This window comes from Leuresthes tenuis, unplaced genomic scaffold, assembly GCF_036924035.1.
Source record: "Leuresthes tenuis unplaced genomic scaffold, fLeuTen1.0.hap1 SCAF_5, whole genome shotgun sequence".
NCBI lineage: Eukaryota > Metazoa > Chordata > Actinopteri > Atheriniformes > Atherinopsidae > Leuresthes > Leuresthes tenuis.
In genome coordinates this window covers 12,898,646-12,915,441 of record NW_027325359.1, presented here as the reverse complement: position 1 = coordinate 12,915,441, position 16,796 = coordinate 12,898,646, and the positions used below count along the sequence as shown (strand labels likewise).

Below are 16,796 nucleotides of genomic sequence, written 5' to 3'. Positions count from 1 at the left end.
GAGCTTTTTTCAATTTCCTCTTGTAGATGTCCACCGCAGTCTTTTTGTTTCTCCTCAAGGTAGGTAATTATTTCTAGTGAAATAAAACCACTGGCAACGTTGTCCACACTGCCACCCTCTGGCAACACCACGCAGCCTAATTTACTTGCTTCAAACCAGTCAATGGAAACCTGCTTGATTCACATTTCTCTAAGCAGCTTTTTAATAGACTACTTCAGATTTGCTTTGCTTGAAAGTGGAAACACAGCTAATACCAAGCACCTCATTGGTGAGGCGTCTTTGTTGTCGCAGCCTGAATTATTGTCTTTCAACCACCAACATGAATTGAGCCAGAAAACCCTACAAACTCTTCTGTTTAGTCTAAAAGGGTGTCACCTACTCAAGAACACGTCAGTCTTGACATCTTTTACTGCATATTGGCAATGAGTGGGATAGCAGCAACAAATCAATCCGTTTCTACCTTGCTAGTCTGCTGGAGCACATGTGCGTGACTGCATACATCACTGTATCACACTCACAACGATCACAGCCAGCGCAGTAGTTTTCTGACTGATTCTTTCTAGTGTTTATAGCTAATTTTAATTGATAAAAAATAACTTATTTCCTTTCACTGACCATCTGCAGTTTCTGTTTGCAGGACGGTTTAAAAAATGTGACCAAAGAGGTCCAAAAATGGCTTTAAACTGTTAAACTAAGCATCATAACAAGTATTCCAACACTGCTACTTATTTATATACGGTGCCCCTTAAAACCAAACTCATATAGACACTGTATACCATCATGCAAATTAAGCACAGAACTACAGCTATACATTGCGCGTTTAATATCAGACTAATTGGAAGTGACATTGAAAAAGCACCCATTGACCCAAACTCTAAGACTCTCACCACCACGAGGGGTGAAATAGCCCGACTGACAGACAGATGTACAGACAGATCTTTTTTTTCTGTAACATATTTGGAGAGCAAAACATAGCATTAGGTAGGAGTAGGAAACAGCAGAAGCCTTGTTGGCTGCAAGCACAGACATGGTGAGCCAGCGAGGCAGCGGGCTGGAGGGACAGGAAGGGCTCACCAGGCAGAGGTTACAATAACACATTTCCTTGCATCACGCCACCGAGCAACAGCCTGCCGAGCAAACTGCTTAACACTCAGCCTCAAATGATTTTATTTTGCTAAATCAAATTAATCATGATACCCCTTATGCTGTACCTCTGAATATGGCGGACAAAAAATGTCTTTATCTGGGTAAATTAAATGTACTTATAATAATAATAAATAATATTTAACATTTATTATTTGTACTTACATCATTCAGCCATAACATTAAAACAACTAAAGGGTTAGAAGTGTAACGCTGTTATTTTGTTACAATGCGATGCTCTACTGGGAAAATCTGCATCTTGGTATTCGCATGGATGTTATTTTGACACTTGCACCTAAAACTATTTTGCAGACCAGTCAACCAGTCAGACTCCCAGCAGGGCATCTGTGGGCCCTGCAAAAACTGATTAGGAAGGGCTGAAATAACACAACACAATCTGAGGTGTTTACCCATCTTCCAAACTCCCCCAATGCCAATCTAATGGGATATGTGGGAAGCAAGTTCAATCCGCAAATATCTCTCTCCACAACCCACAGGGTCCAAAGGATCCGAAGCCAAAGTCGCAGTCCGGGAAACTAACGTATGACCATCCTTTAGAACTGGTCAGAGCTCTTTGGCAGTATGAGGAGAACCTACCTACTCAATATCAGGTCGATGATCATGATGTTATGGCTGATCATTGTATAATCTTATGGAGAAAGATGATACTTTTCACTGCCGTAGTTTCTATGTCAAGATTTGCATACATACTTTTGTAGAAATCAAATAAGATAAGATCAATATGAACATCGCATCAATATAAAGAACTCTTTTAAAGACTTCTAATTCTAATTCTAATTCTCTGAAACTTTTGTTTATTTCTATTATGTACATTAGATGATAAAATCGATAAGTTTTTCACAAATTCGTTTTGAGAAATGTTATTATTAAATTCTTTAACTATTGGCCAACATTCTTTCACGTAGTGGGGAAATCCTCCTAATCTTTTTTGTGAAAGAATCAGCCTCTCTGGGATGTTCTTTATATAGCCATTCGTGTTACTGATCTGTTGCTAAGTAACCTACTTAGAAGTCAGATTTTCCACCAGGTGTTTTTTTGGACAGAGCTTTTCCAGTTTTTTTTTGTTCTTCCTGTCCGCCTGAAATGTGCTGCTGTCATAAAGCTCAAACTAATCTTTTTTTTTTTCAGAAATTTAGACCGTTTTTCAGTTCCAACAGCTGAAATGTGTTTTCGTGTTACGAATCATTGAACATCATTGGATTACAACTTTTTGGGAAATAGGTTGATGTGACCCTTACTGGAGCCATTTTTGATACTAGGTAATAATGACAGTGGAGTCAGAACCTTTTATAACATAAAATAATTATTTCCAAATAAACATCCCCTAAGTGAACGTACAAACCACACTTCTAAAAGTGTTGAGGTTTTCTAATGTGCAACAAAATCTACATCAATGGTATCTTTCCAAGTTACCCATGCCATAGACACAGATGCATCCCAACACCATCACAAATGCTGGTTTTAGCACATTTGGATGGTCCTTCTCATCTCTGACACATTGGACCTGATGTCAATTTGTTTTTCTTCCCAGAAGCAGCTGAAATGTGGAATCTGACCACAGAACCAGTCCACTGTCTTTCTATCCATCTGAGATGAGCTCAGGCCCACTGAAATCAACAGTTTTACTCTGCAGAGTTGTTACATGGCTTCATACTTGGGCATTTTTCAGGTTTCAGTTTCAGGTTTCATTATCAATAAGTGAAAATGGTTTTCCAAGGTACCACTGAGACCATGTGAATATGTTTATCAAGGTGATCTGATGGTTTCTCATGCATTTCAGCCTGAGGGTATAAAGGTTACATGCATCCAACAGTGGTTTCCGTCCTTAGTTTTTACTGAGATTACCATGAATATTTTTCCCAATATGTAGTTGTTAAGACTAAAGACTTAACTTATTTGCAATTTTGCATTGAGAAATATCTTTTTGAACTGATTAATAATTCAAAAAGAGTTTTAGCACAAAATGGTGAGCCATGACTCATCCTTGTTTTTGAAATACTGAACTTTTGGTTGCTCCTTTCATACCCAAATGTGACACCCTTACCTGTCGCCGATCAATCTTTCCACACTGTGTTACTTTCATATTCTACTTTCTTTGACTCTCTCGAAACTTTTCTTGACTGCTGTCGGCATTAAATGTCAAATTCATATTCATGTTCTAAATGCAAGTGGTCAGTGAAGACACGGCAAACAAGATAAAGGCTGAAATTAAAACTTTCATCTTTTCTGAACATGAGGTTTGATGAAAAGAAATGAGCCTGCCATAAGTACTTAGATTTTTCAAAGTATAAGTTACCTTACCTCACCTAAGTTTCAATACAAATGATCATAAACTACATTTAATTAACTTCAAAAAGAGGAGAAACTTCAATAATGACTGTCAAACGTTTAAGCATCATTTTACTTCTAAATCCACTGACTTGATGGCACTGAACTGTTACTTTAGGACTTCTTCAGCAGGGGAAGATTTGACTTTGGGAATCATCAGCAGAAGATTTTTTCCGGAGCAGCAAAATTCTCCCTTTCCTTAAACCTTGCAGTGACACTTCAAGCCACAAGCTCACTCAAGCAGCTGACCGAGGGCCTGAAATTAAAGGTGACTGATGCCTGCAAAGAAGAGGAAGGCTATAAAACATATAAAGTAACCTCAGCCTGAAATCTACTATGACCTAAGCTATTCTTTTTATTTCATTCTGGCACAAACTCATTGTTAATGTCTGTTTACATTTTTTTTTTTCCACTTCAAGAAATTAAAAAATAGGGGCACCAAGTAGTTCAACTGGTTGAGCTCGCAACCAATGTACAGAGGCACAGGTTCAAGTCCTGGCTCGTTCTCTTAATCCCCCCCCCCCCCCGAAATTATTAAAAGTGAAACAATATAAAAAAACATCTTATTTTTCCAATACTGCCCAAGAGCTAACAGTATCACACAGTACTACTGAGTTCATGTTAGAAATACATTATTGTTTAAGATGCAACTGCTTCTTGCAATTTGTCGTGATGAATCCAATTTTCAATCCACTAAACTGTCATGTTTTATAAACTGATTATTTCATATAATATCTTAACTGTCAAAGCAACTCTAAATAGAGCGTTAAAAACTATTGCAACTTCGTAAAAAAAAAGTGCCTTGTTCTCCTCTGAATGTTAGCACGATAGAGGTATTAAGACATAAAGACTAAGAATGTTCTTTGAGTTTGTAGTTCGGCAAAGAACTTGAATAACTGTGGAAAGATACTTATCACTAACAACTGGACAAATTGTTAAAAGAACTTGAACAGATGTTGGTATTTTGAAGTTACAAAATCCCTGTAGTTAAATGGAGAGGTCTGGATGTTTAGGGGATGACTTATTCTCAAAGTACGATTTAATTGAATAAAATATCTTTAAAAGTATTTCCAGCTAAAACCACGCTAAACCAGCCAGGCAATAGATAAATGCTAACTACACCCATCTATCACCGAAACCCTCCTCCCTTGTCATACTCTTGAATTATATGATCAATTAATAGCTGACTATGTTTGGATTTATTGGACAGCTCCAGTCAGAGGGGTTCAAAATGTTCAAAATGTTCCCGCTTGTTAAATTAATCATAGCGGCAGCCGTGGCAGCCACTGCAGCCTGCCCTGTTTCCAACACAGATACAATGGCCACATTGGTCCTGAGGGAGAAGTTGAACTTCCTCTCTGAACCCAGATGCAGATGAAAGGCCATGAGATCAATTTTTGGGACACTGCTGTCCCAAATGTGCACACAGTGAGAGGGGAAATTAACAGTTGTTTCTTCCATTTGTTTGGGACAAACTACACTCACTGCAGCTACGTCTATGACTACACTTTCCCCCCTCTTTCAACTTCCACCTCCCTCTCAAGAACATGTACGCACACTCTTCAGCACACACTTCCCGGGGCAATGTGAGAGTGTCCATTCATTCGGCAGAGGCCAGCTGCACACCTGGTGACAGCCCAGGATGGTGTTGGCTCAGGTCACTGTGTGCAGGGAGAGGTAGGGGAGGGCTGGGTGAATGAGCCCACAGGCTCCTGCTCAACCTGCACATTCCTATTCATTCAGCAGTAGAGCAAGCGCAGGAATGTCCCTTCATGTAAAGGATTACTGTCTCAAAGGAGGGCTCCTTGTATGATTGAAAAGGCCCCTCAGACGGTAAATAGAAATGAAAGCCTGAGGTACAGCCTTCAGTTCCCCATAATGATGTGCTGCCATATCTTATATTCTTCCCATTCTTTAAAGAGCCAAAGCATTGATTTGGTGTTGCTGAAATGAATTTATCGATAGGATACATTTCTAGTTTTTAATGATGAATATTTCTAATTCAGAGCGTGTTAACGTCTTAAATGACTGCTTGTGTTTCGATATGTCTCTTTTTTTAGTTGATATTGTTCAGTGTTTTTTTTTTATTTGGCCTCAGAGTGGGCTGCTCTTGTGATTATAGACCCCTGTAGTATTCCTGTGCTGCTAAGAGCAGGAGGAAGCCTCTGTCACCTGGGAAAGACAGGTGAGTCCAGATCCTGCTTTCTGGGGAGAAAGAGAGATATGTCCCCTTCAAGATAATATCGTTAACGTAAATTTATTGTTTTCAACATTGTAAGTTGTGCAGGAAATATCTGTGCCAGTCAAAGACACAAATTAAAGTGTTTTAAATTGTACTATTAGTTTCCCTTTGTTGGAGGTCTGACTGCTCCTTTTAGTCATCACGTAACTTCCCTCCTCTTTTTCAGTCCTGCCTCGAAAAAATAGTGTTTGGCATTTAGTAATAGTTTATAATTACATTACAGATTTGCTTACATTTTTGTTAAAATTTACAAAACAATGACTGAAAACCCAGCTAATGTGCTCCTGGAAATGCGTTAACATGACTGAGTTTCAGTAATTAGCCACTTTCCAAAGGTTAAAGTAAAAATAAGGGATATGTGAGACAGTTTTTTCATATTTCTACAACTTATGAGAATAAAACATGTGAGACTCTATTTCGTTTATTCCATCGCCTCACAGCTGATACAGAGCAATCAAGACCAATCAAAACGTTTATAGAGGCTTTTTGTTCATACCCTTAAATATGACCCATAATGATGTCCTGTAATGTACCGCCCCTGCAAGCTGCAAGAAGAAAGTATGACTCATATAAGAGTTTCCACAATGGAGCAAACATCATTCTCAGGTGATTCCTATAACAGGCCACAAAATCCTAATTTGTAGGCAGGAGGTGGGGTTGGATGGAGTGTAACATGCAGTTCTGTCATTCAATCGCACGAGACTGCCTCATTTGAAACAGTTTGTTAAAAACGCCTGACGTGTTTCAGATACAGGATGCTTAGTTTAACTGAAAAGCAGATAAGTCCCCGTCTGAAGTTTTTACCCAAACCAGCCTTAAAAGAGCACCCAATGAAAATTTCACAAACTTCACTTGGAGCAGAAATACACAGTTCTTCTGCTGGAATTTGCTGTTGATGGCCGCATGTGCCTTTCTCCTCCCTCGTCTGCCATTCAGGTTCAAGTTGGGGGTTCAAAGCTTAGCTTCCCCCGTCCAAATGTTGAAGCGTCCTTTGGCAACACATCCACGCCTCCTCCAATATGTTTGTTGTGTGAGAGTGTGTGTATACTAAAGAAAAAGCCCTGTACAGACTGAAAATAAACTGTATAGACTAAGAGGTACTGTATGGTTATTTCTCTGAATGTGTAAATGTGCCTTGTAATGTGAAACTGCTTTGATTGGTCAAGGGGACTCAAAAAGCACCATATTGATGCAGTTAATTAACCATGTTTGCTTGTGCAGTTTCTGTGTTATTCTGCCTAATATTTTTTTCCAGCCAACTGTTCTAATCTATTCCAGCATTTTCTGCCTTGTACACCAAGGTCTTATCAAACAGTCCCATCAGAATGCTCAACATTACCATGAATAATTAAACATTGCATTTCATCACTTTGATTGTTACTGTTGGAAGAAAAATGGTTCTAAGGAAAAAACTTATTTTAATTTCTTAAAATTAATGATCAACAATTGTATCACTATGGCAACAACGTAAAAACTCTATGTAGTAATTCAAAAACAGTGCAGTATTCAGTATCAAGCCCCACAGTATATAATGTGTTGACCCACAGTAACATTTCCAAGTGTATCCAAAGCTTCACATAGACATGTATACACCCGCATACAGAAACAGAAATATTCTGTTCACTTCCATTAATGAAATCATCTATCTCTTCAAGAAACTCTGAAAACTTGAGTGACATAATTACTGAACAGAGGGCTGCAAAAAGAAAAGCGTGTAATCTAGCTTTTGACACACACACACACACACCAAATGCATAATTTACTTCAGGTTGTTCCATTCAGCTCAAATGTGCGGCAGTTATTAGGAAGCTGAGGCGTTAATATGCGTGATGTGTGTCAGTATTGGGGGCTTGTGCCCGTCTTGCAGTTTCAGCTGCTTTAGGTTGTCTCTGTGGTTTGAGGCCCTCTATGCTTCTCAGAGCAGATTCAAGCTCTCAGCCTGCAGCAGCTGGCAGCCATCAAACTGCTTGCACCACACACACACACACACACACACACACACAGACGTCCGCAATTTCCATGGTAATCAGTAGGGAAGCAGAGTGTAGTGCTGCCAGGGGCAGAGAGGAGAGGGAAGAGGGGTATTCAGTTTAGTCATGGGCCTATGGTTCAGTTGGCTTCGGTGATCAGAGATGCAGAGAAAAGAATATGAGCAACTCTCGTTACTGTAAATGAAGGTAATGAAAAAATTGGACACAGATGGGGGAGCTGTGTAATGTGGAGCTTAAAGGATAATTCTGCTTTATTGGAACTTAGATCTGATTTTTGTAGTTTTGGCCGTCATTGCTGCAGATAAAAACTGCTTTCTTCACAGCCAGTTGGATGCAGGGATTTAGGAACACTTTAACAAGACGACAAAGAATTCCGATGGAGAAATTAGATGTTCAAATACAGGTTTTAAAGGATTGTGATCATACATAAGTGAAGAACAGCAAAGAGCAAGTTCGCTTTGGTGTAAAGGCTGAAAGTAACACGAAGCACCTAGCTGGGCTCTTTCAAGCGGTAAAAAAAAAAGAAAAGAAAAGCCCACCACCTCTAAATCTCATTACCACACTGAATTGAACTTTACAGAAGGCAGGCTTTCTGACTACAGATTTAATATTAAGATTAACTCATCTGCTGACTGTAGTTTCATGTTCACCATGTAGACATGAGAGAGATAGACCTTTAGGTGTGTCAAATAACTCTTATCAAAAATACTGATAAAAACCTTTATTGAAATTTTTAACTGTTTTCAATCATATAACTTGTGTTACCACTAGTGTAGAATCATGTAAAAAAAAGATAAAGAATTATTGGTTGGGTTTCCATTTAGTAATAAAGTGAAGCAAATTCTTCAATTCAGTCATTTAAAATGGATTTTACGAATATTATATAATATCTGGGAAGCTGCTGTTCAGTCATGTGAGATTGTTGGCGTAGATTCTCAGTCATCCAGGACATGGTAATCCTTGAATAAGGGCAACTGGATTTATTTTTCTTGATTTCAAGATTCAAGAAGCAAGATTCATGATTTCAAGAATCAAACTTAGAGTCATGTGAGTGTTTTGTTTGTCAGCTCAGACCAAGAACAGCTGGTGAGTAACATCATTTCAGTCTTTACCAGGTCAGATGCCGAATTTTTCCATTTTCCAGTCTCCATAGTGCATATGGAGTCTTCTTTGAAATAGGCAAAAACCACCTAAAGGAAGCTTTTCCATTTTTTTTTTTTTTTTTGTGCATAAGTAAAAAGTTTTTTTCAATTTTCACTGTTGCATTCACCTTTTTTATTTCATCCACATCCTCTATATATGAACAAAAAAGGCAACGGAAACCATAAGGTTTTCATCACCTTCAAGTGAGCAGTTTATATCTACAAACTCCCTCTGTTGCAGAGTCCATCCGTATAACATGGCTTAATTTCTACAGAAACTAAGAGTGGACAAACTAAACAGCGACATCTCACTACGACTTCCATGAAGGTGGAGTTGGACCTGTTTCTTACCCCAACCCCCTACTAATCAGTTAAATTGGTTGTGGGCACTGCTTGACTTGATCAGGGTTGGATGTGGTCGTAGTTCGATGATCATAACGTATGTTGCAGCCTGACATACTTGGGACATTTTTCATATTTTTAGCGATCACTGTTGTATCTCAGACATGCTTGAAAGAGGAGTGTGAGGTGCGGGTATTCAGCTGGTTGCTATCTATTCTTAGGTTCACCACTGTATGTCCCAAAATCTAACCCACTGTTTCTTACAACTTAACCCAAATAAGTTTACCTTTTGGATGACAAACAAGATAATAAGAAAGATAAATGGTAATATTATTACACAAACTGCCCAAACATTCATCACATTTAGGTCAACTTGGACAGATGTACAATGTCTCATGGTTTGATGGATTCCACTTCAGGATTCACTTCAATGCTAGCCTAATATAATTAAAATCATTGTTAAAATTATGAAAAGATCAAGGCTATAATCATCACAGATTATCCTAAAAATGCCTGGTGCCTGTTACAAAAAAGTCTGATGGTGCCTACATGGCAGATGCAAAAAAAATCGAAAGTACAAACTTGTTAAAATTTGCAAAGCTGTATCAGTCATAGCAAGACTTTCCGGGGGGTGGGGGGGGTGTTAGAGTAAACCTGCTGTTTTGCCTGGCTACTAAACAAAACCTCAAATGACCTACTTTCATCTCTACCCCAATTTCTCCACCGCTTTCCTCCTCCTCCTCACACACACACACACACACACATATAGCACAGCTAATGCACTGGGACTGAATGGGGATTGCCAGTGTGAAGCTGATCACCCAATCATAAGTCCCACAACCCCATACTGATATCTGCTTCCTTTCCAAGTATGCAGGGAGGCTTTCAGTGGGACCGTTTCTAACCCGGATACACGTCCAGTCAGAAAAGTAAGAAAACATCATATCCCATGAGGCTATGTGTTTAGAATACAAACAAGCAATTCGGAATGAGAGTGTGCTGTGGTAAATCACTGCCCTACGGGCTATCAACAACCTCCTCCATCCCAAACACAATTCAATTATGGATGGTGCAGCAAAAATAGAGTAAGAGGAAGCATTTACAACAGTAACAGTAATTGTGTTTGGGTCCCATTCCACAGGAAGTCATTAGAATAGATTTCAAGAATATCTTTATCATCCAAGTTAAGAAAGAATTTCCTCCTCTGGTTGGGATAATATTTGTGTTGGTGTCAGTGGGAGGACAGAGAACAGAGTGCTGTGGAAAGGGGTGGAGTTCCTCTGAATAAAGGGAGTGGCGTCCATTGCTTCATAAATTGAATAGTCTGAGGAACAGCTCACTCCCTGCTTATTCAGTTATGCTGCAGCTTTTGCCACTCAAGTAGTTTTGGTTCATAACACTCGCTGTGCTTGAAACACAGCAGACTACTTTCCTCTGCTTGTCAGCGGAGATAGGTCTGTGACAGTGCTGATGTCTGCAGCAGGAGAGATTCAGATTTCGTGTCATGCTGCGAAAAGCGATCCACACCACAATTCCACGGCTCGTTCTCCAGTTCAATATCCCCAGCTGGATCACAGAAGACTGTCATTTTGTATTAAACCAAATAGAAAAACTAACTCAAAGTGGCCCCCGCTAATCGCTATCAGATCAGCTGATAATGACTTTCTTGATGGGGAGGATGACCCCAGCTTTACAAAGCGCACCTATTTAGAGAGCTGATGGATGCAGGCAGCAGAACTGTAATCAAAAGGAAGGAAAATGACTGTTTATTAAGTCTACAGCTTGAAGATTTAAGCACGGCCTTGGAGTGTGGCTTTGGCAGAGCAGCGGAGGGCAACAGTGTTACTTTAAGGCACGGGAGGATGAGGAGACAGAGGGATACCTCTTTATTTTGCTGGATTTATTTCTGAGTGAACTGTTTCTACACAGTAACTACAAATGCAAAGGACTTTTTTGATAAGACTCTTAGGTCTATGGGAGAAGCTTCCTGGAAAAAACAAAGTATCAGATGTTTGGCACATTATTCTTCAAACAATTCAGATGCAAAGCAGTGTTGTTGACATTGGGTTAATAAAGTGCAGGAGTGCTCCTCGCTTCGCTTCTTTTTTAAAACATCATTACTTCAATGAACTTAGCAAATGAATGAACCCACTTTAGTTCATCTAACCAAGGAGCTTCTGGAAAATTGTAACTTTTCTCAGCTGGGCAGTAAATCTAATGAGTTTTTTTTTTTTGTCTAAGCAGTCGGTTAAGCACATTTTGCCAGCATACACCTCTCCTGTTCTCATCACCATGTGGTGGCTGCGCTGTGGTGCCCCAAAAGCGTGTCTGACCGCCCCTTAGGGAGGCCAGAGCCCAGTGTGAGTGAGGTGATGACTAGTGTGGATCAGCATGGGCTTGTTTACACGTTACAGACCACACAGACAAGACACCATCAAGACGGCATATGTACACCATGTGTGTCTCAATTACAGGAAGGCCATGAGGGGTCAACGGCTCAGCAGTGCCGTCAGACGTTCGAAAGCACGGTGGATCACTCAGGTTTTGTCATGGAAACTTCAATATATTCCTAAGTTTTATACACTGTACAGTCTGAGCACTGCTGTCTTTATGTCCCACAACAAAAAGCTGCAATTGAGATCATCTTTCAGCAGAGGTATCCAGCCTGGCCAAGGCGAAGAGAGTCACAGCTGGTGGAAAAGTCTGAATTGTTGCATGACATTTTCGACTTTGCTTGGCTGGTAGCTCCATCCCGCTCAGTTTTAATTGAGACATAACTGAGAAAAGACTTAAACACTGAGAGTTGTTTACAACTAATCCTAGGACTACTTTCATTACTTTATTACTTTATTACTTTATTTTGATTCTCTTAAAGTAATGGAGTTTGAAACCAAATGTAGAGGAACCCATCCTGTTTTTTTCTGTAGTCTAATGTCTAAGGTCTAATATACCTCTTACTGCCTCTGTGTTAAGTGGAAAAATAAGATTTAATGCTGTTTGCTAAATTTTCACATCTGTTTCGTGTGCCTTTTATTTTCAACAGATTATAAACACACGATACATGATAAGCAAAGGACTATTCTCGATATGACAATAAAAAGTTATTATGAACAATATACACTGTAAGATTAATACTGTAAGCATTGTGTAAGACTGTTTCCATCATTAGCTGAGTTCCTCTTGGGTAAAATAAACAACCATTCATGCATATGTTGCCAGCCATTTTCTTACTAGCCAAACAAAGACACAGCAGTCTGTCACTGCAACATCAAAACTAAATTAGGAAGAAAACGTGTACAAGTGTTTTTCTTTTTCATATCCGGTTTATCATATATGTGTATCTGTGTGTGTGCCCACAAAGCAAAACAAACAAGCATACTACTACGCTAACTAGCCCTGAGAGCTGAGGGCATCTTTCAAGTGGCTAAGCCGACAGCGCAGCCTCTCATCTCCTGACTCAACAACACTTTCAGGTCACAACAGGAGCTTTGATCACTCCAAAAGTCTGTTTCCAATTCACATGCTCAGCATGCTCAACGATTTGGAATTGTTAAGAGTTTGTTCGAGTCAAACCCCCCTCGACATTTCCTTGTAACCCAGGTATGCATGTGTCTCAGTATCAGAAGAGGCTTGAAAGACAGTCATTCCAGGTATTTAAGGACAGCAAGCCCTGATAAGTGATGTGAAGCTATTGGCATTTAAGTCAAAAACAGAGACACAGCGAGATCCAGAGAGAGAGGGAAAATGTCTGACTTAAATAATTAGGAATGAAATGAATCACTGACATTATATTCTCAGCTCTGCTTTGTCATCAGCACTTGAAAGCACAGTTTCAAAAATAGCATCCCATTAGCAACAAAATGCTAAACTGGGTACTTCATTTAAAAATGATAAAAGAGAGATTGACTTTAAACTGTGCTGCAGGCCTATCTGTGGTTTCCAGTGGTTTCCAACACCTTGGTGTGAAGCAGAAAACCTTTTATTTGGAAAACAAATCAGCACACTGTGTCTTATTCTTAGAAGATATTTCTTTAGTTTTTACTTAAAAGCTCAGTTTGATTAGATGTTATCTGAAAAGTGTAACTGTGGAGGCAAAGTATAATAGAGGATAGAATGATAATCAATACTACTTTGATAATTAAAAGAACGTGTAAATAAATTCATAAACATATTTAGTTGGAAAATGTTTGAAAGGGACTGAACAGTGTACCAAGAAAAAATGGTTTATGTTGATCAGAGTAAATAAAGGATAAAAGTTCAGCTAAACAACCTGCAATATCTATACTACATTGTAAAATGTAAAATCGATGTAGCAGTGATTTTAATCACTGTCCATTATTATTATTATTATTATTATTATTATTATTATTATTATTATTATTATTATTATTATTATTATTATATTTAATTATTTATTTCTATTATTACTATTGTGATACCATGATCATCACGAGTATAGGTAACGTTGTGCTCTGACATAAGTGAAAATGTTTTAAAATGTAGGATCCACAAATCCACGTATGACTTGCCCAAGGTCAACAAGAATAAAATGATAAAGCGGAAATAAAATTAGGAAATAACACTGATAATTACAGGCAGTCTTTTTTCATTGCCATTGCGCTGCTTCTTCCACCGCCACAGTCCCAAAATTCGTCAGGAGAGAAAGAAAACAAAGCAGAAATGGAACATCTGAATGGGACAGAAACTTCTTACCTGGTCTCTCTGGATGCATGGTAGAGAGGTTCGACGATGTGACTTGCTGTTGGACTGACTGTGTGCCATGTCTGAGGCTATCACAGAACTGGACCTCCTGCGCCTTTTAAATACAGTGATCTCTTCCCTGGCTCCAGTCACTGGGGTGCAGCCCTCCTTGTGTCTCCCTTGGCTGGGAAGAAGCTTGTCAGCATACCTCGCCAGCAGGATGCCCAGCACTCCAACCAGGTACGCTACGTACGGTCTCCAAGTGGCCCGTACTTTGTGCAGCGAGAGGAGCGAGACAGTCCTGACAATGCTGATGAAAACGACCACCGATATGCCCTGATTCAGCCGCGCTACCATGAGTGCGCCCGTGGCCACGCAGACGAGCACGACCACGGCCGCTGTCGTGAATGAAAACAGCTGCTCATCTGTCCCGTCGAGGAGAGACCACGCTGCTACTTCGCCCAAGTGGCACAAGGTCAGAATGGAGAGGGCGGTCTGGATTAGTACCCCACAGCGGATTAAGTACACTCCGACCCAAAAGAAGGCACATACGAGTGTGAACAATGGCGAAACCACACTCCAGCAAGTTTGCACCAGCTCCGCCGCGCAGGCTGAAACAAAGTGAAGGAGAGACGATGACTGCGAGATTGCGCTGTCGGCGCTGCTGCTGTCTTCAGCTTTCCAGTCTGCACATTTGACCAGCAAGGCGAGAAAAACAGAGAGCGACCCCACGCACACCGCACTCCGGAGTCTCTGGGAACTCCATATTTTCGCGCACATGACCCACACCCATGTCTCATAGTCTCGATCACGGCACACAGGGATGACACATGTTTTCACATAACCATTGCGTTCCGGTGCGCTGAAGCTTTTCTCATAATTGTTGCTCTGCGCACCGGTGCTGTAAGCCTCTGCAGGCATCGCCATCACTCATGGCAGATATGAAGTATGAGGAAGTCTATAAAACATCTATACCAGTGTGGTCATGGGACAGGACAGGAGTTAGTGACAATGGAAACACCATTTATTGTACGCATAGTGAATAAGTAGAGCAAATACGCACATATCCCTCTCCATTTACGCATGGAGATGTACTGCCAGGGAATGCATTCTCTTTGTTTTCCAGGTGCGGGATGAGGAACCGCAGCCCCAAACTGCATAAAAATGAGCCTGGATGACAGAATAAGTATGAAGCATTACAGATCTAGAGCACTGCTTCTCTGTGGACACACGCTCCGCTTTTCCCTCCTTTGTAGCTCGCCTTTTCTGACGACTTCTGTCATTCTCTTTGCCTTGTGGTTCCACAACGGCCCCGTCCGTGCAACAGCAGTCTTTGCAAAACATCAGACTCGCTCCGTGACTATTCAGCCATAAACAATCTGACTGTCTACTTCCCGGTTCCTCCTGAAATGACACAGTCTTTCGCTGCTTCCGAGGATAAAAGCAGCAATAGGATTTAGGCTGTTGGAGTGAGTGTCCGCCAGGTTGTTGCTCGGCGTTTTTCACGGGAAAATCCAGAGTGTGTCACCAGCTCGTCCAACCAGCCGTGAGTCCCTGCTAATTCACACCCCCAAGTTCCTACTCCTCACAGGGAGCAGCAGCGAAACCCCCAAACCCCCCTAAACTAGTTCAGCAGGCGTAGTCCTCACGGAATCTGATTGAGCATGAGTTTTTTCTATTCTTTATTAAAACGAATACCTTGTTTTTGAAAGCTCAATATTTAAAATATGTAAATGAATGTTTATTTTTATGTTTCTGTGATTCAAGAGCAGATAATCTGCTTGTGAAAATGGTTTGACCTATTTTTTCACCGACCGATTCTCTCTTAGTGGAATAAACACAGCCTAACATGGAGCAAACATTTTAGGCCATTACATTTAAGTGGGTAGAATTTGATTTGTGTTCTGGTTGTAGGGTCTTTTAAAGGTTAACAAGGCGAGCTTTCAAACAACCTTGACATGAATTAATTTTTAACTGTGGAGAAGTGTGTGGATGCTGACGAAAGAAGTGACAGCTCTACATGCAAACTGCCTTGCAGTGGAAATTCCCAGAATAGTTCTGCTGTCGCCCCCCAAGCTTGACCCCTAAGATCCCCATTCCACCAGGTCATTGAAATATTCATCCCATCATCCCACTTTAAGTATCATTCATGATGGGTAACGCCACAGTGGGAAGTTTGCATCAATGTTTCAGCACAGCAGATTTTCTGGATGCATTAGCATTCATATAAGAAGCAAATGGGTGTCCTCCCAGATGTCCATGTAATACCCGCTTTGGATTACATCCTCTCAAATAAAGTGGATATATGCACCATGTCCAATCAGAAATTTTTTAGCGAAGCAAGCCCCTGTAATTTCAATCTTGCAAAAAAGAAGCCTGTTTGCACACATACACACAATTTTATCAGGTTTGAACCTGAAGCATTTCAATATCTAATCTTTTTGACTGCATCTAAGCAAAGACAGTGTTGTTTTTCAGTGCTGGGGCGATGTGCTTAGACTTTTAACGCTTTATACATCTTTTCTTTTTCCCTCCTCACTCTACTGTCTACCCGTACTCCTTCCCCTGAACTGGCACAGGTCAGCATGACTCTATACAAGACACTGCGGATCCCTTGTCAGCTGTGATTAGTGAGAGGCAGGGGAGGAGAGGAAGTGGTAACAGGGAATGATTGGAGCAGGAGGAGGCCAGCTCCTGTCCATCACCTCTCAGCACATGTTTACCGAGTGCCTGACAGCACTCCCGGTGCAGTGTAACACAAAGGACAACTGTTGGCTCCAAGTGCAACCTGATTTTTGTCACAAACATTTTTCTTTCACCTTATCAGAGCCAAGAGGTAACTTTTCTCCGGGAGATTCTGAACAATGTTGCTTTATCTACATGTTT

At 40.4% G+C, this 16,796-nt stretch overlaps 1 protein-coding gene across 2 annotated transcripts in view; it reads right to left on the bottom strand.

Moving 5' to 3' along the window:
• Positions 1–15,455, bottom strand: part of LOC140307293 (cGMP-inhibited 3',5'-cyclic phosphodiesterase 3A-like) — a 79,309-nt gene extending 63,854 nt beyond the window's left edge. For both annotated transcript variants that reach the window (XM_072386105.1, XM_072386106.1), the window contains exon 1: positions 13,923–15,455. In XM_072386105.1, coding sequence (XP_072242206.1) covers positions 13,923–14,837 — 915 coding nt within the window. In that variant the 5' untranslated portion in view covers positions 14,838–15,455. The remainder of the gene's footprint in view (positions 1–13,922) is intronic.
• Positions 15,456–16,796: the final 1,341 nt, after the last annotated feature.